The 24,181-nt window shown below is 40.8% G+C and overlaps 2 protein-coding genes across 2 annotated transcripts in view; both read left to right on the top strand.

Annotated features, from left to right (window-relative positions):
- The first annotated feature begins 59 nt into the window (after positions 1-59).
- The window catches only part of LOC124605125 (putative neural-cadherin 2), a 32,569-nt gene continuing 8,447 nt past the window's right edge, over positions 60-24,181 (top strand). The window contains exons 1-4 of the mRNA XM_047136602.1: positions 60-186; positions 1,806-1,972; positions 2,080-2,248; positions 2,335-2,538. Of these exons, the coding sequence (XP_046992558.1) occupies positions 61-186; positions 1,806-1,972; positions 2,080-2,248; positions 2,335-2,337 (465 nt within the window). The 5' untranslated portion in view covers position 60 and the 3' untranslated portion in view covers positions 2,338-2,538. The remainder of the gene's footprint in view (positions 187-1,805; positions 1,973-2,079; positions 2,249-2,334; positions 2,539-24,181) is intronic.
- LOC124606573 (putative neural-cadherin 2) overlaps positions 2,347-24,181 on the top strand; it is a 44,223-nt gene continuing 22,388 nt past the window's right edge. Inside the window, exon 1 of the mRNA XM_047138558.1 lies at positions 2,347-2,538. Within this exon, the coding sequence (XP_046994514.1) occupies positions 2,347-2,538 (192 nt within the window). The remainder of the gene's footprint in view (positions 2,539-24,181) is intronic.

Here is a 24,181-nt window from a genome sequence, read left to right as displayed (position 1 = left end):
GCAATTATTTCTTCACTCAGAACTTTTGATCGGGAAGAGAAGCGAGAATACTTGGTCCCAATGCTGGTTATTGATTCTGGCTATCCTCCACTTACTGGTACAGCCACAGTCAAAATTACAATTGGAGATGTCAATGATAATTTGATGAAACCAGGAAAAAAGACTGTACTGGTTTACAAGCATCAGGTAAGGTGCATTAATGACATATTTGTTTAATAATGCCCTTTGCTTCATTTTAAATCATATACTTTGTGCGGATTTGTGATAAGCTAGTCTTCCCTACATATGAGTATACATGAAACTATTTGACTTGCTGAAATAGCAAAAGTAACACGAAAGTTAAAATGTGAGTTGCAACTCTTTTTTTTTTTTTTTTTTTTTCAAATTCTGTACGTCTCTTGCATACTCCAAAGCTCTAAATTAATTTTTCTTTTTCATTAAACATCTTCCCCTACTTTCTATCCACTTTTTCCTCAAAGAAAATAGACACTCAGAGAAAAAACTTGTCAGATCCTTCTTTTGGTGCCTCTGTCTCATTTGTTGTTGTTGTTGTTATTGTTGTTGTGGTCTTCAGTCCAGAGACTGATTTGATGCAGCTCTCCATGCTACCCTATCCTGTGCACAGTTCTTCATCTTGAAGTACCTACTGCAACCTACATCTTTCTGAATCTGCTTAGTGTATTCGTCTCTTGGTCTTCCCCTATGATTTATACCCTCTATGCTGTCCTCCAATACTAAATTTGTGATCCCTTGGTGCCTCAGAACACTTCCTACCAACCGATCCCTTCTTCTAGTCAGGTTGTGAAACAAATGCCCCTTCTCCCCAGTTCTATTCAGTACCTTCTCACTAGTTATGTGATCTACCCATCTAATCCTCAGAATTCTTCTGTTAGCACCACATTTCGAAAACCTCTACTCTCTTCTTGTCTAAACTATTTATTATTGTCCATGTTTCACTTCCATACATGGCTACACTCCATACAAATACTTTCAGAAAAGACTTCCTGTCACTTAAATATATACTCGATATTAATAAATTTCTCTTCTTCAGAAGCACTTTCCTTGCCATTGCCAGTCTGCATTTTATATCCTCTCTACTTCAGCCATCATCAGTTATTTTGCTCCCCAAATAGCAAAACTCTTTTACTACTTTAAGTGTCTCATTTCCTAATCTAATTCCCTCAGCATCACCTGCTTTAATTTGACTACATTCCACTGTCCTTGATGTTCATCTTATATCCTCCTGTCTCATTTAAAACTATAATAGTACATTTTGTTTATCACTGTCTATTGACTTTTATGAATAAAAAAATGCTACTAGTCACATGTTTTGTGGACTGCGAACACTAGATAAGTTGCTTCTTAGATTGTAGTAAGTTACCACTTTCACCAATGTAGCACAAATATTATTGTGGTATTTCTTTGTCTTATTTTCTCTGCACAGTATTTGTTGATTTTTCTCATCTCCACATGAAAGTTGTCCGCCCTCCCCCTCCCCACAAGCTATTCAGTTTACTTTTTCCTTTAACACTGTAACAACACACATTTCTGGAGCTTTCTGCAGTAAACATCCACAGTTTTTCTGATGGTGCTGAATAAAGTTTCTGTTTATGTGAAAATACTAGCTAATTTTGGCATTAATCCACATTTGTTTTTATTGTAGCTCAGTAGTACATTCATCGTACTTTAGAATTTAGGTACATAATATAAAGGGCATGCTTTAGTATAACACTCTTACATTGGTTATTTGTAGATTTTCATACACATATTAGAATGTGTTAATATATTTCCACACTGATATAAAGGATCAAACTCCAGAAACAGATATTGGAAGGATACACATAGAAGATCCTGACGATTGGGACCTACCTGATAAGAAATTCTACTGGGCAAAATATCAGCATCACCAAAGATTTAAAGTTGATGAAGATACAGGGATGGTGACCATGAGATCAAATACACCAGAGGGAAAGTGAGTTCAGCATTGCACTGAAAATAAATCTAACCATGTATATTCATTAAAAGATCTTTTTACCCAGTTTCTGGCACACATTTCAAAGTTATTCGTGTTAATTTCAGATACACTCTGATGTTCAGAGTGTCAGATCGAAGGCATTCACAGCAAAATGTCTCAGCGATTATGATTGTCACAGTAAAGAATTTGGCACATAGTTCTGTCAGAAACTCAGGATCAATGCAAATTTCTGGGGTATCTGCTGAAGACTTCATTAGAGAGTGGCAGTATATGGTAAGTTAATAAGCCAAGCGTGCTAACTACTGATGCCTCATACACATGTTAAATGCAATCTGCAATGATTTGCTTTTCTTTCTAAGTAGGGTACACAGATGAGTAAGGCTCAACATCTTACAAATGTATTGGCAGAAATACTCAGCACTGATGAAAGAAATGTGGAAATATTTAGCATTAGGCAACAAGGGAAACAGCCACCTCTGCTAGATATTTTCTTTTCTGTCAATGATCCAAAGCTTCACAGGCGTGAAACAATAACTGGACTCCTACAAGTGCACAAAGAAGAGGTACGTTTTCATTGATCATGCATACACTCATGGGCAGTTGAATCAGAGGTAGCAGGATGACCTTGGTGGCTCACTATTGCTTTCAGTGTCTCTGAGAATCATATAAAAATATGTTACCATGATGTTCTGGATGAAAGCAGTTGCTACACAGTGCTGGTAAGTGTCTCTGATACAATTGCTCATGAGTGTAAATACATCTACATTTTATCATAATACAGTTTGAGAAATTGCCTCCAGATCCAACTCAAAAGTTTTACTTGCAGCAATATTCCCCCTTATGATTTTCAAAGACTTGAGTCAGGCCTGAAGATGTATTCAGAAAGCCTACTGGTTGATGTAGCTGCTCATGAAAAACCAGGAAATTTGGGTTGTATCCAGTCTGGCTCAAATATTTAATTGTCCCATCATATACAATAAATTGCAAGTTCACAGTCTGAATAGCCCACACCAATATCATTTCATGTCACTGCATATTCATTGATTTTATCCTTACAGATCCGTTCATTTCAATGCATTTAATTAGGTTCAGATAGATTTCTGCCAGGTAGAACAAGGTAAGGTAGAATGCTGAGAAATGTGATGACATAAAATACAAGTACATAAGAAACAAATCCCCCCCCTCATGAACCATGGACCTTGCCGTTGGTGGGGAGGCTTGCGTGCCTCAATGATACAGATAGCCGTACCGTAGGTGCAATCACAACAGAGGGGTATCCGTTGAGAGGCCAGACAAATGTGTGGTTCCTGAAGAGGGGCAGCAGCCTTTTCAGTAGTTGCAGGGGCAACAGTCTGGATGACTGACTGATCTGGCCCTGTAATACTAACCAAAACAGCCTTGCTGTTGTGGTACTGCGAACGGCTGAAAGCAAGGGGAAACTACAGCCGTAATTTTTCCCGAGGGCATGCAGCTTTACTGTATGATTAAATGATGATGGCATCCTGTTGGGTTAAATATTCCGGAGGTAAAATAGTCCCCCATTCAGATCTCCGGACGGGGACTACTCAAGAGGATGTCATTATCAGGAGAAAGAAAACTGGCATTCTACGGCTCGGAGTGTGGAATGTCAGATCCCTTAATCAGGCAGGTAGGTTAGAAAATTCAAAAAGAGAAATGGATAGGTTAAAGTTAGATATAGTGGGAATTAGTGAAGTTCGGTGGCACAAAGAACAAGACTTCTGCTCAGGTGAATAGAGGGTTATAAATACAAAATCAAAAAGGGGTAATGCAGGAGTAGGTTTAATATTGAATAAAAAAATAGGAGTGCGGTAAGCTACTACAAACAGCATAGTGAACACATTATTGTGGCCAATTTAGACATGAAGCCCATGCCTACTACAGTAGTACAAGTTTATGTGCCAACTAGCCCTGCAGATATTGAAGAAATTATTCAGGTAGTGAAGGGAGACGAAAATTTAATAGTCATGGGTGACTGGAATTCAACAGTAGGAAAACGAAGAGAAGGAAACGTAGTAGGAGAATATGGATTAGGGCTAAGAAATGAAAGAGGAATCCGGCTGGTAGAATTTTTCACAGAGCATAACTTAATCAGAGTTAACAGTTGGTTCAATAATCATGAAAGAAGGTTGTATACATGGAAGAACCCTGGAGATACTAGAAGGTTTCAGATTGATTATATAATGGTAAGACAGAGATTTAGGAACCAGGTTTTAAATTTTAAGACATTTCCAGGGGCAGATGTGGACTCTGACCACAATCTGTTGGTAATAACTGTAGATTAAAACTGAAGAAACTGCAAAAAGGTGGGAATTTAAAGACATGTGACCTGGATAAACTGAAAGAACCAGAGGTTGAACACAGTTTCAGGGAGAACATAAGGGAACAATTGACAGGAATGGGGGAAAGAAATACAATAGAAGAAGAATGGGTAGCTTTGAGGAATGAAATAGTGAGGGCAGCAGAGGATCAAGTAGGTAAAAAGACAAGGGCTAGTAGAAATCCTTGGGTAACAGAAGAAATATTGAATTTAATTGATGAAAGGAGAAAATATAAAAATGTAGTAAATGAAGCAGGTAAAAAGGAATACAAACATCTCAAAAATTAGATCGACAGGAAGTGCAAAATGGCTAAGCAGGCATGACTAGAGGACAAATGTAAGGATGTAGAGGCTTATCTCACTAGGGGTAAGATAGATACTGCCTACAGGAAAATTAAAGAGACCTTTGGAGAAAAGAGAACCACTTGTATGAATATCAAGAGCTCAGATGGAAACCCAGTTCTAAGCAAAGAAGGGGAAGCAGAAAGGTGGAAGGAGTATATAGAGGGTCTATACAAGGGTGATGTACTGGAGGACAATATTAAGGAAATGGAAGAGGATGTAGATGAAGATGAAATGGGAGATATGATACTGCATGAAGAGTTTGATAGAGCACTGAAAGACCTGAGTCGAAACAAGGCCCCGGAAGTAGACAGCATTCCATTAGAACTACTGACGGCCTGACAAAACTCTGCCATCTGGTGAGCAGGATGTATGAGAGAGGTGAAATACCCTCAGACTTCAAGAAGAATATAATAATTCCAATCCCAAAGAAAGCAAGTGCTGCCAGATGTGAAAATTACCGAACTATCAGTTTAATAAGTCACAGCTGCAAAATACAAATGCGAATTCTTTACAGACAAATGGAAAAACTGGTAGAAGCCGACCTAGTGGAAGATCAGTTTGGATTCCGTAGAAATGTTGGAACACGTGAGGCAATACTAACCTTATGACTTATCTTAGAAGAAAGATTAAGAAAAGGCAAACCTATGTTTCTAGCATTTGTAGACTTAGAGAAAGCTTTTGACAACATTAACTGGAATACTCTCTTTCAAATTCTGAAGGTGGCAGGGGTAAAATACAGGGAGCGAAAGGCTATTTACAATTTGTACAGAAACCAGATGGCAGTTATAAGAGTCGAGGGGCATGAAAGGGAAGCAGTGGTTGGGAAAGGAGTGAGACAGGGTTGTAGCCTCTCCCCGATGTTATTCAATCTGTATATTGAGCAAGCAGTAAAGGAAACAAAAGAAAAATTCGGAGTAGGTATTAAAATTCATGGAGAAGAAATAAAAACTTTGAGGTTCGCCGATGACATTGTAATTCTGTCAGAGACAGCAAAGGACTTGGAAGAGCAGTTGAACGGAATGGACAGTGTCTTGAAAGGAGGATATAAGATGAACATCAACAAAAGCAAAACGAGGATAATGGAATGTAGTCAAATTAAATCGGGTGATGCTGAGGGGATTAGATTAGGAAATGAGACACTTAAAGTAGTAAAGGAGTTTGCTATTTAGGGATTAAAATAACTGATGATGGTCAAAGTAGAGAGGATATAAAATGTAGACTGGCAATGGCAAGGAAATCGTCTCTGAAGAAGAGAAATTTGTTAACATCGAGTATAGATTTAAGTGTCAGGAAGTCGTTTCTGAAAGTATTGGTATGGAGTATAGCCATGTATGGAAGTGAAACATGGACAATAATAAATAGTTTAGACAAGAAGAGAATAGAAGCTTTCGAAATGTGGTGCTACAGAAGAATGCTGAAGATAAGGTGGGTAGATCACGTAACTAATGAGGAGGTATTGAATAGGATTGGGGAGAAGAGAAGTTTGTGGCACAACTTGACAAGAAGAAGGGATCGGTTGGTAGGACTTGTTTTGAGGCATCAAGGGATCACAAATTTAGCATTGGAGGGCAGCGTGGAGGGTAAAAATCGTAGAGGGAGACCAAGAGATGAATACACTAAGCAGATTCAGAAGGATGTAGGTTGCAGTAGGTACTGGGAGATGAAGAAGCTTGCACAGGATAGAGTAGCATGGAGAGCTGCATCAAACCAGTCTCAGGACTGAAGACCACAACAACAACAACAAGAGGAGTAGAACACCAACCTACAAAAACATCAAACATCTGTTTTGCAGTACTATGACAAATGAGACAAAATTTTGTTATCTACTGATCTGCAAACATCTCCAGGTCCAGAGCTAGAAGTTTTTTTCAGAATGACACTCACATTAAAATCAGAATACTTCTTATATTTGCAAAACTGCATTGTTACTACCTTGAGAGTAGCTTAATAACACTTAAAACATATCATCACAATTCCTCTTTGCATTCTGAGCAGGCCTTATCAACTGCAGCTACTACTGAATAATAAGAGCTACAAATAGAATTTATGTAATTATCTCAAGTTATTTTGTTAATGTTCACTTGGATGAAAAGAAATTTAACAAAGCATATAATGGAAATTGCACATTTTACCATGACTGTTGTGGTGATAGTCTAGTTAATCTTATCATAAACATAACTGAACTAGAACTAAACGGGTCACATATCTTTTATTTTCATTTTTAGCTGGAAGTAACTACTCTCATAAAAAAGTCAGTGCTTTAAAATTTTGTTCATGTGACTGTTATGTAGAAGGCCCTCCTAGATACTTGGGAGTTGTGAGAGTTTCCAGTGGCTGATCACCAGTGTTGAGACTACAGTCATGCTATCTTTGATTCTGAAGTAGAACTGCAATCCATAACAAGCTGACTGTTTCACAAGTATTTCAAAAATTATAAATACTCTCAACCAGAAGTGTAAAAAAGCCTCATAATCATTACACAGCTTACAGTCAATCATTGCTGATGAAATCAGAATAAGGACTAAGACTCAATGAAACTGCTGATAATTAATGATTTCACTATTATAACATATCTGTCTCATGATTCTTTATCCAAACTCATCGAACTCTCAAGCATGATTCTGCTCACTATTAGTTAAAAATTAAACAAATTATTATTTGTATCTTCAGTGCCTAAGATTTAAGACTGTTCAGAAGAATGTTGTTTGTGCAGTCAATGGCTGTAATTACACAAGATTTCAGATTGTAATATTTCATCATTTAAGTATTTTATTATATGGTAGTCAAACTGACAGGTCGTATTGCCCATGAAAATGGCCCTCTCTTACTGACTAACAATCTTAGTGGCTTCTTAAATTTATTGACACTATCACTTTTGCTCTTTGTGTAATTTACAAGTCCTATAGAGCTCTGTGAGTTAACATTTCTTGTTTTTATCCAAAAGTGTGCTATGAAATGGTATTTTGACGTACCTCACTTTTAAGGAAGAATTTGTTTACTAAATTCACTGTAATATATGAATGATGAGGATTTCATCTGCATCTACATCTACATGGATACTCTGCAAATCACATTTAAGTGTCTGGCAGGTGGTTCATCGAACCACCTTCACAATAATTCTCTATTATTCCAGTCTTATACAGCACACAGAAAAAATGAAAACCTATATCTTTCCATGCAAGCTCTGATTTCCTATATTTTATTATTATGATCATTTCTCCTTATGTAGGTCAGCATCAACAAAATATTTTTGCATTTGGAGGAGAAAGTTGGTGATCAAAATTTCAAGAGAATATTCTGCTGCAATGGAAAATGACTTTGCTTTAATGATGTTCCTGTGCCATTTCAGAGACACTCTCTCCCCTATTTCATGATAATACAAAACATGCTGACCTTCTTTGAATTTTCTCAATGTACTCCATCAGTCCTACCTGCTAAGGATCCTACCTTTCATCTGCTTTTTTGAATAGGTTAATTTTTTGTTTATTTTTGGATGAATTGGGAGTTACAATATTTAATCTTGCTGTGACAGTCCAGTGTTCACTAATCCCTGTATCTGTTTTGATGCTTGTTATCAGCATCTCTGGCATCACTCTTTTCATTTCATATCATGTATCTCAATTTCATATACACTCCTGGAAATTGAAATAAGAACACCGTGAATTCATTGTCCCAGGAAGGGGAAACTTTATTGACACATTCCTGGGGTCAGATACATCACATGATCACACTGACAGAACCACAGGCACATAGACACAGGCAACAGAGCATGCACAATGTTGGCACTAGTACAGTGTATATCCACCTTTCGCAGCAATGCAGGCTGCTATTCTCCCATGGAGACGATCGTAGAGATGCTGGATGTAGTCCTGTGGAACGGCTTGCCATGCCATTTCCACCTGGCGCCTCAGTTGGACCAGCGTTCGTGCTGGACGTGCAGACCGCGTGAGACGACGCTTCATCCAGTCACAAACATGCTCAATGGGGGACAGATCCGGAGATCTTGCTGGCCAGGGTAGTTGACTTACACCTTCTAGAGCACGTTGGGTGGCACGGGATACATGCGGACGTGCATTGTCCTGTTGGAACAGCAAGTTCCCTTTCCGGTCTAGGAATGGTAGAACGATGGGTTCGATGACGGTTTGGATGTACCGTGCACTATTCAGTGTCCCCTCGACGATCACCAGTGGTGTACGGCCAGTGTAGGAGATCGCTCCCCACACCATGACCCCGGGTGTTGGCTCTGTGTGCCTCGGTCGTATGCAGTCCTGATTGTGGCGCTCACCTGCACGGCGCCAAACACGCATACGACCATCATTGGCACCAAGGCAGAAGCGACTCTCATCGCTGAAGACGACACATCTCCATTCATCCCTCCATTCACGCCTGTCGCGACACCACTGGAGGCGGGCTGCACGATGTTGGGGCGTGAGCGGAAGACGGCCTAACGGTGTGCGGGACCGTAGCCCAGCTTCATGGAGACGGTTGCGAATGGTCCTCGCCGATACCCCAGGAGCAACAGTGTCCCTAATTTGCTGGGAAGTAGCGGTGCGGTCCCCTACGGCACTGCGTAGGATCCTACGGTCTTGGCGTGCATCCGTGCGTCGCTGCGGTCCGGTCCCAGGTCGACGGGCACGTGCACCTTCCGCTGACCACTGGCGACAACATCGATGTACTGTGGAGACCTCACGCCCCACGTGTTGAGCAATTCGGCGGTACGTCCACCCGGCCTCCCGCATGCCCACTATACGCCCTCGCTCAAAGTCCGTCAACTGCACATACGGTTCACGTCCACGCTGTCACGGCACGCTACCAGTGTTAAAGACTGCGATGGAGCTCCGTATGCCATGGCAAACTGGCTGACACTGACGGCGGCGGTGCACAAATGCTGCGCAGCTAGCGCCATTCGACGGCCAACACCGCGGTTCCTGGTGTGTCCGCTGTGCCGTGCGTGTGATCATTGCTTGTACAGCCCTCTCGCAGTGTCCGGAGCAAGTATGGTGGGTCTGACACACCGGTGTCAATGTGTTCTTTTTTCCATTTCCAGGAGTGTAAATCCCTTGTAGCAGTATAAGCCACATTTCTCCACTGGCTCCATTTCCCCAGTGATGTTATCTCCACATATAGTACTGGAGAAATTTTGGTAGTAGTGTTTGGAAATCAGAAAATCACAGGTGGGCATTTTCAGGACAATGAAAGTTCAAATCAGCAAACCTGGCTTCAAGTCCCCAGTTTGACATAACTTTTCAGATCTCAGAAGATATTGCAGAGGTCAAGGTGTGGCCCTCATGGTGGTGGGTGGATCAACTGTGGGCAAGACAGGGTGGAATGCCATTTCCGCACCTGGACATGGGTTGCAGAGGTGGTGATGGCTGGGGACAAACACGAGACCACCAGTAAAACATCCCTGATTAAGAAAGTCCTTTGTCTACAATGGGTATAAAGATGGAATCAAAGCTGACAAGAATGTTGTTGTCCTCTGTGATCTAGTCAGCCATGGTCATGCAGCATGTCAGCATCAGCAGTCTGCCCGTAAGTCTGTTGCACATGCTGTTGGCGGCACATGCTGGTGGTGGCAGCTGTTGGTGTTAGTGCAGCCATGGGGTCCTGACAGACTGAAGCTTACAATGCATTTTTTAAACTGCAGTGCCAGACATGACTGAAGATGACAGAACTTGCCCACTCTTGGTACTGAACAGCAGCAGTGTATCTGGGCAGCTAGTTAGCCCAGGATCAAACCCACATCACCAATGAAGTGGCTGTCAGTAGGAAGTAATCACCCAGCAGGTGACCTACCAGTCCAAAAGTGCTAAATTGTCTGCATACACGCTCAGGCACAGGCCTGCAGCTAAAGGTGACAAAGCCTGTCAGTAGTAGCTGACTGCTTCAGCTTGAACTGCAAGTGGTCTTCATCTTGTAGTTATTGGCTGGCATGGACTGCATTGCTCAGCGTTCTGTACACACCTGAATATTGCTGTGCACAATAAATGTCAGAGAATGAGGGTCTCATTTGGGTGATATATTTGTGAGCAGGCTGGCTAGTGTTCCTCCAATGGCAACACCCACACCACAGAAACTGTTACATGATGGAGCAGCCGGGCATTGCTGTTGGGCCATGACAACTTCATTTGTCCTGGTTTTCCTGTCTAGTTGGCTCCTTCATAAGTCCTGCCAGAGCTGTGAGATGTTGCAACTTTGGCTCTTGTTGTTGGCTAGTGTATTCTACAGTGTCAGCTTACCGAATGAATGTTCTTCCATCCTGACTGCACTCTTTTGCTGAATAGTAGCAGCTGTTCTGGCTTACATGTGCTTCTCCCTCTATAAAGTCATTCTACTGACTGGTGCAGGAACAGTTCATCATCTCTGGCAAACATTCAAAGAATTTTTCATTGTACAAAAATGTGCAGTAAGAATAAAGTGCAGCATTCACCCAAGAATTTCCAGCTGTAAATCATGACATAAATGTTAAATGAAACTGCTAATTACAGACTTCATTTTCTGTAACTACATAAGAGGGTTTTCAAATAATAGCAGTTTTTGAGCAGGTAGCAACACTTTTATGGTGATGAATACTTATCTTGATAGGATTTGAGGGTGATGTTCATGGTTGTTCATGTATCTGCAGATGTCTTAGGTTCATTACATTTTCTGATTATAATGCTTTCTTTAGCTATTATCCTATTTTTACCTTCTAAATAAAAATTCCAACACAGATATTCAGATAATTTTCTTCATTTACTAGTTCCAAACACCTCACAAACAACTAAATATGAGTTAGTACCCATGAATCTGGGGGAAGAGAGACTGAAAGATCATTGTGTACATGACAGAGGCAAAGTTGATTTTGATGGCGGTGCTGCAAACCATCTGGACCTGAAAGAAGAAACATGCAAACCCCAAGTCCACAGTAACTAATGGTGGGTCTTGCCCACTCGTTTCATACAGGGTGCCTAAAGGAAGCTGCATTCTCAGAATGCTATACAACAATTCAAGCTAATAAGATTAGTAGTTTTATTTCAATAAAGCAGGTTGACAATACTTAATTTGAATGTACAAAGGTGACACAAGCAGTGGGTGACATACAACATAAATTCAAGTTCTTGCTATACATAATGTTCAAACAAGCAATGGATACAGATCACTACAATCAGATATCGTAGCACTCTCTGCCAGGCCATGCTAATACTCTGCAAATCATGTCCACTAATGTCCACCGAGGCCGATAGGAGTGGCACTTATATTCACTTCTTTCAGAGGTTGGGCCTGGAGCGGCACGGTCCTTGTCAGCAGGCTATTGGCTGACACTTCCTCACCACCTTCTCTGGTCTTGCATTCTTCATCTTCATTCCAGCACTTGTGGTTATGCCAGAACATGCCTCCCCACGCTCCCCCCCCCCCCCCCCCCCGCCAACCCCACCCCCCACCCCCACCCCACAAAGCGATGGACTGTCATCATGAGGGATACAGGAGCATGGGTGCAACGTGAGGTTGAAAGCTGTGGCTGCAGGGAATGTCAAGCTTCCGTCCGTACCCCGCCATCCGACCTGGGCTCTGGCGGAAACGTCCCTTGGGAAAATGACCAGAATGGTACATGTCCACCTCCTGCTGCCATGAACCAGAGAAAGAAGGTGGCAACAGCTGCAGTGTGGGTGGATCCAACTCCATCAGTAGGATGAGAGGAGATGGCAGAGGCAAAGGCTTCATCTCCATGGGGTTGTCCTGTGGTGTCCTGATGACACCTTCTGGCAGCTGCTGTGGCCACACTGTCCTCTGGACCCATGAATCTGGGGGAAGAGAGACTGAAAGATCATTGTGTACATGACAGAGGCAAAGTTGATTTTGATGGTGGTGCTGCAAACCATCTGGACCTGAAAGAAGAAACATGCAAACCCCAAGTCCACAGATGATCTCGCCTTGTGCCAACCATCTGCTGCCACTAAAAACCCTGTAAAAGACAATAACATGTGGCACAAAGTGATACTTATAGCCTTTCTTCAGTGATGGGTGCTGAGGAGGGTGGAGCAGGTGGAACATCATCCGATGGTGGCAGCTGTGAAGCAATTCCACCAGTGATGGTTCATCTTGTGGATGAAAATGATATGAGGTGAGAAACAGTTGCAGTGCTTGATCCCTGCTGTGTGCAGAGTGAAGTTTGGCCATCTGCTGCTTAAATGTTCTGACAAAACGTTCCACTTCTCCGTTTGACTGTGGATGGAATAGTGCACTAGTTAGATGCTGCATTCCATTGTGTTCACAGAATGTTTCAAATTCATTTGACATGAACTGAGATTCATTGTCTGACACTATTACTTCAGGTAAACCTTCTAGGCAAAAAATCAATGACATCAACTGAATTGTGCTATGTGGTGTTGTCAAATTCATTGGCACAGCAAAAGGAAACTTGTTATATGAGTCAACCACAATCAACCAATGGGTGGTCGAAAAAGGCCTGCAAAGTCTATGTGCACATGTTGCCATGGTGATTGTGACTTAGGCCAAGCAGAGAATTTTTGTGGTGGAGTGGACTGATTTTCCACACAGACATGTCATTGTGGTGTCATCTGTTCTATTTGGGCATCCATACCCTGCCAAGTATGGTGTCAATATGCTAATTGTTTCATACAAACAATCCCCCAGTGTCCTTGCTGAAGTAACTGCAACACTTCTTTTTAGAAAACTTTAGGGATCAACACACGTGACTGTCTGTTGTCATTTTGAATCAGAATCACACCTTTCTATACTGCAAGGCTATGCCAATGGGCAAAGTATCGGTGCACTGCAGAGTTTTTTATGCTATGCAAGGAATTAGGCCAAGACGTCCAAATGTGTATTAGCAAAATGTTCAAATCTGAATCAGTTTCTGTGACTTGTGCAATTTTCTTATAGTTTAAAGGAAAAGACTGAAGTAATTCAGAATCCTGAGCATTGATGTGACAACAAGATGAGGCAGAAATGTGAAAGTCTGTGTCAGGGCCAATCAGAAGACATGAAAGTGTGTCTGCACTACCATGTTGAGCTGTCAGATGATACACAATCTCGTACTGGTATTGAGAAAACAACAAAGCCCATCTTTACAGTTTTTGGGCAGTTCATACAGGAACTGATTTTGTCAGATGAAACAAGGGCTGCTAAGGTGTGTGACCTGCTAAGTAGAATTTTCTGACATACAAATAGTGGTGAAATTTGGTGACACCATACACAATAGCCAAAGCCTCTTTTTCCATTTTGTGAGTAGTTACACTGAGCTTTCAACAACACTTTTGATGCAAAAGCAGTAGGTCTGTCTTTATGACAATTCTGTGCAAAAGCACTCCACTGATTCCATAAGAGGAAACATCAACTTGCAATACATCTGGTTTGTCAGGATAAAAAGTGAACCAACCATCGATCACTGAGCAATGCACCTGTAATTTTTTGAAAAGTTACTTGGCACTAATCTGTCCAAACAAAGGGGACATTCTTGTGATGCAAGTGTTGCAATGAGGCTGCAATTTGTGCAGCATTAGTGTGAACTGAATGTAATAGTTCATTTTCCCTAAAACTGACTGCAATTCTGTGATACTGCAAGGAACTGGCAAATCTCATATGGCTAACAAATGTGACTGAAGAGGACTTGACTGTTTATGACATGACCAAGATACTGCAACTCAGGTTTTAACAGGTCACACTTGTCCAGTCTACTCTGTTGTCCTGCCTCAGACAACACTTGAAACAAAGCATACAAATTTGCATTACGTTCTTCAGGTGTACGACCTGCTATGACTATATTGTCCAAATAATATGAACAGTTTGGCACTTGTGCGGTTAGCTGTTCCAAATACCATTGAAAAATGGTGGGTGTGGAAGCACTGCCAAAAGGCAAATGGAAATATTTAAACAATCCCAGTTGAGTATTAACTACACACACTTTTTAAGATTCTTTATCGAGTGGTATCTGAAGATACGCATCGCGCAAATCAATTTTAGAAAAGTAGCGTCCAGTGCCCAATCTGTCCGTGAGCTCCTCCAGGCATGGCAATTGATAAGTATCAATGACAGTTTGTGGTTTGGCTTTAGATTTAAATTCAACACAGAGGTGAATGCGACCTGAACGTTTGGGGAGCAAAACCAGTGGACTTGACTAGCTGATATAGGTGCAATAACTCCACTATTTTGAAATTCTTTATGTTCAGCAGCGACTGTGTCTGGTAATGCAATGGGAACAGTTAAGGCCTGGCAAAATTTCAGCTGAGCAGTCATTGTCTTTCAGCGTGATATGTGCAACAAAATTGTTAACTATGCCCAAAACCTCCAGAAAAGAGTTCTGGGAAGTCTTTTAGCAAGCTAGTTACTCTGTCCTTCGTATTGAATGCAGACACTGGCAATACATTGTCCTGAATGTTTAAAAAAAATCAAATGAATCAAGACCAAATATGTTCTCACACTCATGTGATTGTAGCACTGCAAAAGTCGCTGTTTGCGTATGTGAGCGATACATGGCACTCAACCCTCCAAATAGCTGGCTGCCTAGATGTATAAGCTGATAAGGCACCAGAATCATACTGATCTAGTATTTGCACTATCTGCTGAAATGATGAATAGGACTGTTTCAAAATTTGTTCTCCGAGTTTGACATCAGGTACATAGTACACGATCACATCACACAACATAACATCTTAACATAAAGCACTGCAAGCACATTTGAATTTGCATTTCCTTGTCATACCCTGCAAATCTGTTACCCACTCATGATAAGTTTGTTCTTTGCAATTGAAGAATTGATACCTAGCTGCTACCACATTCACTTGCTGTTCATAATAGTTCGTTAGTGAGTCTGTCACCATGTCATAAGTAACTTCACTTGAGTGGTGTTAGGAAAGAGTTTTTGAATTAATCTGAACACTGCACTTCCTACCATTGATAACAGATAGTGAAGTTTCATGTACCTGGGACATTGTGAGCCAGCATATGGGCATCAAACTAGTGCAGCCACTTGAGCTTTTCCTTGTCTTGTTCACTAAACTGTTGAAAAGGTGGTATAGCAGCTATTGTAGGGTGTGCTTGTTCCCTAGGGCACACAGCGTTGGCGAGTAGCTGCTGCACCGTGTTGAGCAGTGTAGATATTTGCTGCATCTGAAACTGAAACATCTGCTTTAGCTGTGAGACATCTAATGCTTGCATCTGCAGTGCCTGAGCATGGGGTGGGACTGGTGGGAGGAGAGGTGGGGGCTTGTTGGAAGACACAGATGCAACAAAAAGACAAAAATATATACAAAGAAATATTCTGCAACACCCACCTGAAAACACTGATTAGCAAAAAGGACAAGAAACTGTTAAAGCAATGAGGCACACCTGCAAAGTAAAGACAAGAGAGAATTAAGGCGCCAGCAAAAAACACAAAAAAGTCAGACCATCAGGCACAGGGTTGGTTTGTAACACCTCGTCGCCAATTGTTGGGTCTTGCCCACTTGTTTCGTATAGGGTGCCTAAAGGAAGCTGCATTTGTCAGAATGCTTTACAGCAATTCAAGCAAATGAAATTAGTAGTTCATTTCAATAAAGGAGGTTGACAATACTTAACTTGAATGCAAAAAGGTGTCACAAGCGATGGACGACATACAACATAAATCAAAGTTCTTGCTATACTCAATCTTCAAACAAGCAATGGATATGGATCAGATATTGTAGCACTCTCTGCCAGGTCATGCTAATACTCTCCAAATCCTGTCCACTAACGTCCACTGGGCTGATAGGAGTGGCGCTTATATTCACTTCTTGCAGAGGTTGCTCCTGGCGCACGGTCCTTGTCAGTGGGCTATTGGCTGATGTTTCCTCACTGCCTTCTCTAGTCTTGTGTTCTTCCTCTTCGTTCCGGCATTTGTGGTTATGCCAGAACAACTAACAGTGTACTATCTCTCAGTAACAACTTGCTTTGGCATCACACTTGCTCTTATACAGAAAAGCAACAATTCATGGTACTTACAATATTGTTATAACAAGTATGTCATGTAATTTACAGTGGGGAAAATATTATACGAAGATATTATTTATTGCAGTATGCTCAGCAGAAAAAAAATAAATATATTTTACATAATATTTTGCTAAAATATAGATCCTCCAATGTTAAATTTTGTAATATGAAAATTTTAAACCATTAATATTCACAATACATAAGTTTTCATTAAAACGAATTAATATTTTACTTCACTACAACAGTCATAACTCCAATCTCAAATCTTCATTATTTTATACAAAATGCACTGTTCCAGTTCATTTTGAAAACTAGTAATTAAAACATGTTTACATTATGAACAAAAATTTTCATCGTTTAGTAGATTAGTATTGAGCTACTCCCCTTTAGCGTTGGTTACTGCTCTTGATAACATTATACAACAATAGGTGTAAGATGAAAATTAAAATGTGGTCTTACAAAAAATTTTATGTAGTGAAATTACCAATTTACCAGTATCTTGTTGTTGTTGTTGTTGTTGTGGTCTTCAGTCCTGAGACTGGTTTGATGCAGCTCTCCATGCTACTCTATCCTGTGCAAGCTTTTTCATCTCCCAGTACCTACTGCAACCTACATCCTTCTGAATCTGCTTAGTGTATTCATCTCTTGGTCTCCCTCTACGATTTTTACCCTCCACGCTGCCCTCCAATACTAAATTGGTGTTCCCTTGATGCCTCAGAACATGTCCTACCAACCGATCCCTTCTTCTGGTCAAGTTGTGCCACAAACTTCTCTTCTCCCCAATCCTATTCAATACTTCCTCATTAGTTATGTGATCTACCCATCTAATCTTCAGCATTCTTCTGTAGCACCACATTTCGAAAGCTTCTATTCTCTTCTTGTACAAACTATTTATCATCCATGTTTCACTTCCATACATGGCTACACTCCATACCAATACTTTCAGAAATGACTTCCTGACACTTAAATCAATACTGGATGTTAACAAATTTCTCTTCTTCAGAAACGCTTTCCTTGCCATTGCCAGCCTACATTTTATATCCTCTCTACTTCGACCATCATCAGTTATTTTGCTCCCCAAATAGCAAAACTTCTTTACTACTTTAAGTGCCTCATTTCCTAATCTAATTCCCTCAGCATCACCCGACTTAATTAGACTACATTCCATTATCCTTGTTTTGCTTTTGTTGATGTTCATCTTATATCCTCCTTTCAAGACACTGTCCATTCCATTCAACTGCTCTTCCAAGTCCTTTGCTGTCTCTGACAGAATTACAATGTCATCGGCGAATCTCAAAGTTTTTATTTCTTCTCCATGAATTTTAATACCTACTCCGAATTTTTCTTTTGTTTCCTTTACTGCTTGCTCAATATACAGATTGAACAACATCGGGGAGAGGCTACAACCCTGTCTTACTCCCTTCCCAACCACTGCTTCCCTTTCATGTCCCTCGACTCTTATAACTGCCATCTGGTTTCTGTACAAATTGTAAATAGCCTTTCGCTCCCTGTATTTTACCCCTGCCACCTTCAGAATTTGAAAGAGAGTATTCCAGTTAACATTGTCGAAAGCTTTCTCTAAGTCTACAAATGCTAGAAACGTAGGTTTGCCTTTCCTTAATCTTTCTTCTAAGATAAGTCGTAAGGTCAGTATTGCCTCACGTGTTCCAGTGTTTCTACGGAATCCAAACTGATCTTCCCCGAGGTTGGCTTCTATTAGTTTTTCCATTCGTCTGTAAAGAATTCGTGTTAGTATTTTGCAGCTGTGACTTATTAAGCTGATAGTTCGGTAATTTTCACATCTGTCAACACCTGCTTTCTTTGGGATTGGAATTATTATATTCTTCTTGATGTCTGAGGGTATTTCGCCTGTTTCATACATCTTGTATGTACAGTATCTTGTAGTATACCGAAAAGGATGTGTTGTGTACTACTATTGGGGAATCTCTGTTACATTACGCAGTTCGAAAGGGATATTGATTGCCACTGCCACGCTCAGACAAAGGTAAATAATGCTGCTAACAAAATCTTTGATCTTTTACCTAATGGAATGAAATATCTAGTAGGTAGCTAGTAAATTTTAAAGCAAACTGATAACATTTCTCCTGGGCAGTTCCTTTGTTTTATAGAACACTATTTATTCGAAAGCTTTCAACTAATTTACAGTAAACTGTCTTGCTCCAAAAAAGCAGTCAGAGCTACAAAGCAGTTTCAAAGTAAGCCAATCCCTTGCTGGGGAAAAAAAGAAGAGAGAGAGAGAGAGAGAGAGAGAGAGAGAAATCTGAAATGAAAAGCAGCACGGCGACAGGTATGTAAGAATTATCCAATTAATTCGTAACCACACTATTACCTGCTGAGTTCCAAAACACCCAAAATGGTTTTGTTCCTGCGTAAAATCAGGCAGTGGATCAAATCCAGATGGAAGACAATCACTAAACATGATGTTACTAAAATTGAAGATGATAAAATGAGTGCTGAATCATAAATTTTCCAACATGGCTTTAGCAAAGACAATCATAATATGGTTCCTAAATCTGCTTGTCACACATATGAGTGAAAGGCAAATACATAAACATGTAAGTTTACAACAGAAAAAAACCAGCCTAACATATTCTGTAGAGAAAAGTCACTCTATCTGACAGACTACTGATTATAATTTTTATTAGATATGTAGAAGAACTGGTATCTCTTTTAACAACAGTCATTTTAGGTCGCTGGAACAAAGGAGTGCTCCATGTGATGGAAAAAGGTGGAGGTAGTCCAATCTTTAAGAATGTTTACAGAAGCAATGACCAAAACTTGCGACTTATTTTACTGCCTTTGATTCCACCAGCACCAATCGAGTGAACATCAGATTTTTCTTTTCATTCATAAAGCTCCAGTACAATTCTGCACTGTTTCCTAGCAAACAAAATACACACTTACAGAATACTGGAACAGATATGTGATTCACTCAAGACTTCGTAGCCAACAGAACTAGTGTGTTATCTCTTAGGAGAATGACATAATCAGTAGCATTGTGTATATCATGAGCAAGTGCGGTGGTGCCATTATTGTTCATGATATATAAATAAATAGTCTGGCAGATGATGTTTCTAGCTCTCAGAAGATGAAGATGGGTCAGCCTACAAGGAGGGGACATCATGACAATGCACATGCAGATGATAATCAGAAAATTAGAGTTGATCCTAAGTATACATTAATGTAATGCATGCAAACAGAAAAATAAATCCATGATTGCTTGACTGTAGTCTTAGCATTGGTGGTCAGTGGAATCCTTCGCAACTCCCATGTATGTAGGAGCACGTTTCCAGGACAGTTTATGGGAGAATGGCCATATATAACTAAACATGGAAAAGCAGGTTCTAGGCTGAGATTTAATAGAAAAATCCCAAGGAAACACATATCACCCACAAATAAGGTCATTGACAAAAGCTTTATTTGACCAGTTCTTGAGAACTTTCCATCAGTTTGTACCATTAATCAAACAGTTAAAAGAAAAGAAAGAGAAAGTTTACAAAATAACAGTGCAGTTCTTCAACTATTTCCTTGGTTAGTGCTGAAATGCTCATTCACTCAGGTAGTAATATTACAAGAAAAGTTTTGTGCATTGTGGTGAGCCCCCTCTGAGATCTCTGTTCCAAAACAAATGAATAGACAAATTACTTCCTCCAACTAATATATCACATAGTGACTACAGTGGCAGAATTACAAAAATTTGAATCTACACAGAAGAGTAAGGATAAGTTTTCTTTGAGGTGATTCATGATTTTCAAACACATATCTTTCAAGACCCTATTGCAAATTGACATTACTGATGTGGTTCTGTAATTCAGAAGTTTACTCCTATTTCCTTTCTTTGGTACTGGTGTGATTGGTGCAACTCTCCAGTCTTTAGTTCCATTGAGCAAGTAGTTGTATATGATTGCTAAGTAAGAAGCTATTGTACCAGCATACTCTGAAAGTAGTCTGACTGGTATACAACTTGGACCAGAAGCCTTGCCTTTATTCATTTATTATTAGTCTTTTAGATCATACATTTTGTACAGTACATGATATAGGACAAGTCAGTTAAAAATTATGGTAGGATAGTGGTGGTGCTGGTACATACTTCATATAGCAAAATACGTATATGAGATACAGACAAAAACATAATGCTATAAGAAATAATAGTGTAAATTATCTTACTAAACTGAAATACAAGTGAATACCAAATGAAAATTCACATGACTAAGAAATAATCCACATGTTTTGCACAGCTATCATTGCCAAGAATATTAGTACAGATGGGTCCCCACTGGAGATTATATTAGTATTACTAAGTTTTGTGCACCTAGTGCACACACAGATAAAAATTACATGCTGTACAGTATAGTTAAAACAAAATCCAGCTTGTTACAAGTAATTAAAATTTTGTTTCAAGAAATTCACATAAGGAAACAGAAACACTGACTTAGTAATGATTCCTTTAATTTACTCATTTTCTTATTTTTGCTTTTTTTGTGTTTTATGGGAGGTCATTGTATATTTTAACACCCTCACACTTAACCCTATTAGCATATAATTTTGTGTTGTGTGCTAAAATTTGTGACTGGGTTTTGCTCTGGTGTCATGTGTGTGGCAGTCTACATTTCTGTGGAGGGATTCCAAGTGCTGTACTGCAAAACAAGCCAATTCCATTATAAGGAGGCATATCAGTGGCAGGATTTTCAACTGTTTAAGCAGTGGTTTACAGCGCTCAGTTTTTCTTTTTTTTTTTTTTTTTTTTTTTTTTTTTTTTTCTTCTTACCGCTTGTTTTTGTAGTTTGAATATTATGAGAGATTCCCCAGATGATCAGGCCATACATCAAGACAGGTGTGAATGGTACATCAGTTTCAAAGTATCTACACTAGCTGTGTTTTTTAATGATCTTAATAAATAACAGATTTTGTTAAGCTTTTGTGACAATGCCTCAATATATGGTTTCAAATTTAGAGTGTTACTGGTAGTAAGTCCAAGAAATTTGGTGTCCTGTCTATTTGTAATTGAAGGGAGTCAGATTTTGTCTTGTGCGGAAGTTCATAGTTACATTTTTCTGTGTATTTATGAGTAGCTATTTGCTTCAAACCAAGCTTTTAATTGACAATTAGTTTGATTGACATCATCTTGCAATATGTCACATCTACTTGTTATTAAAATATTTGTGCCATCAGCATGCAAGATGGAGCTGGCATTTGGTATGTGTTCTGGGAGGTCATTAATGAACGAAAAGGACAGGGCCGAGAACAGACCTCTGATGCACATCATTTTTGATATGTAGTGTATCTGACCTACAATACCTGGAAGTCTTAGAATTTCTTATTTCTACATATTGCTTTCTTTCACTGAGGTAGCTACAGAACCAACTGTGGGCTACACTCTAATCCCATACTGCTGGAGTTTTGCAAGGAGCAGCTTGTGGTCAACCATATCAAATATGTTGGACTGATCAAGAAATATACTAATAGCAGGTTGTTTATGGTCAAAAAAGCTTGAGTACTTTTGCAAAAATGCTTACAGAACATGTGTGGTGGACCTGTTTTTTTTCTGAAATCCATATTGGGAAGATGAGATTATGTTGTTAGAAATTAAAAATATTTCTCATTTTATTGGCACACAGTATTCAAAGATTTTTGAAAAAGCAGACAGTATGGCAAGTGGCCTATAGTTTGCTATGTCATTTTTCTCTTCCTTCTTATAGAGAGGTATAATTCTAGCATGTTTTATCTGGTTTGGAAATGTTCTCTCTAGAAGTGAGGTATTTATAATACATACATCAAAAAATTTTTTGCATCACCCCGGTTACCAGAACACCTTAAGATAGATGTTGACAGTGGATATTGTATCACAGACACAGTCCCTTTGACTGTTCTGTCACTAAAAACCCACCCAAAGATGTAAACAACCATGCATGAGCAGCACCTGTTAGATGGAGGGGGTCTGACAGCCTATCATTTCCAGTCATTCCACCAGGAAGGAGGTACATGGCAGTAGTTCAACCATGTCTAGGTGATCAATACTGCAGTTCAGTCATGTCTACATTTTTACTTTGTGCCAGGAAGGGCTCTCAGCAAGGGAAGTGTCCAGCTGTCTCGGAGTGAACAAAAGCAATGTTGTTCGGTCATGGAGGAGATGCAGAGACACAGGAACTGCCAATGACATGCCTCACTCAGGCTTCCAAACAGCTCGGCTGGCCGCTTAGGTGGCGCAGCTGCTGCATGGCTGGCAGACAGTGCCACATGTAGAGGATGCATGTAATTGCGCGTTGGCGCTTTGAATGATCGGCGAGTCAACACTTTTCCCCCCTTTGAAATTGTTGCACTGGTCTTTATAGAGGTGTCCTGGAGATGGCTAACGTCCATAGGCGTTGTTTGACTCGCCGTAAAGTCTCGACGAGGAGGCTTCCCGTACGGACAGAAGTGTCCCCGATGATAACGAGTCGAGATGACAGGAGACGTAGGGGTCGAATCTGCTGGGGCCCCATGCACCAATCTGCCCGTTGCGGCAAGTCCAGTTGATATGACAGGAGACATGGGCGATGTGTCGGCGTCCATTGGAGGAGGAGGCGAGTAGATTTGCTCTGACAGAGGATGGTCATCCGGTTCCTGCATGGGCACGTCTCCTGGTGGCGACTGTTCTTGTGCTGGCATCGCGATGACGGTGAGAGGGCTGCGTTGTGAGTATTGAGAGATGCCAAGATCCCGAGCGTCAAGTAGAGCCAAAGGTGGTGTAGCGGCATTCAGAACAGGCGTTGCTGGCACACGAGGTCGAAGCTGGTCCGAATGACGCACTGCAACAGCCGTGTCCGTCTGGATTTCATACAGGCGTCTGCCATGGTGTCTTAAGATGCGGCCCGGGCTCCATTTTGCCCACCTGCCATATCCCCGTACCCAGATGAGGTCGTCGGCGGTGAACTGGCTAAGTGAAGGCACCCGCGGCCGAGAGGTGGAAGGCCGCAGAAGATGAAGTAGCGTTCGGGGCTGTCGGCCATGTAAGATCTCAGCCGGGCTGTGGTCGCCCATGGGGGTGAAACGGTAAGACGCCAGAAACTGGAGAAGCGCATCAGCAGCAGCAGAAGAAGTCAGAAGTTTCCGCATCTGAGCCTTAAATGTGCGGACCAGTCGTTCAGCCTCACCGTTGGATTGTGGATGGAATGGCGTGGCCGTGACATGCATAACGCCGTGACGAGCACAAAAATCCGCAAATTCGGAAGAGGCAAATTGCGAACCATTATCAGTAACAAGAGTAGAGGGGAGGCCTTCCAAAGAAAAAATGTGGGAGAGAGCACTGGTGGTTGCCGCGGTGGTAGGTGACGTGCAACGGACAATGAAAGAAAAGTTAGAGTAGGCGTCAATCGCGAGGAGCCAATAAGTACCTAAAAAGGGTCCCGCAAAGTCAGCATGAATGCGCTCCCAGGGCTTCTCAGGCGAAGGCCACGGTGACAAAGATGACTTTGGGGCAGCGGCCTGTGATGCACAAGGGCCGCAGACAGCGACCATGTGTGCTATTTCAGAGTCGATGCCAGGCCAGTACACATGACGGCGCACCAGAGATT

The sequence above is a fragment of the Schistocerca americana genome, chromosome 3 (assembly GCF_021461395.2).
Source record: "Schistocerca americana isolate TAMUIC-IGC-003095 chromosome 3, iqSchAmer2.1, whole genome shotgun sequence".
Taxonomy (NCBI): Eukaryota; Metazoa; Arthropoda; class Insecta; order Orthoptera; family Acrididae; genus Schistocerca; species Schistocerca americana.
Note: the sequence above shows the minus strand (reverse complement) of the source record. Positions and strands in the feature narration are given on the sequence as shown.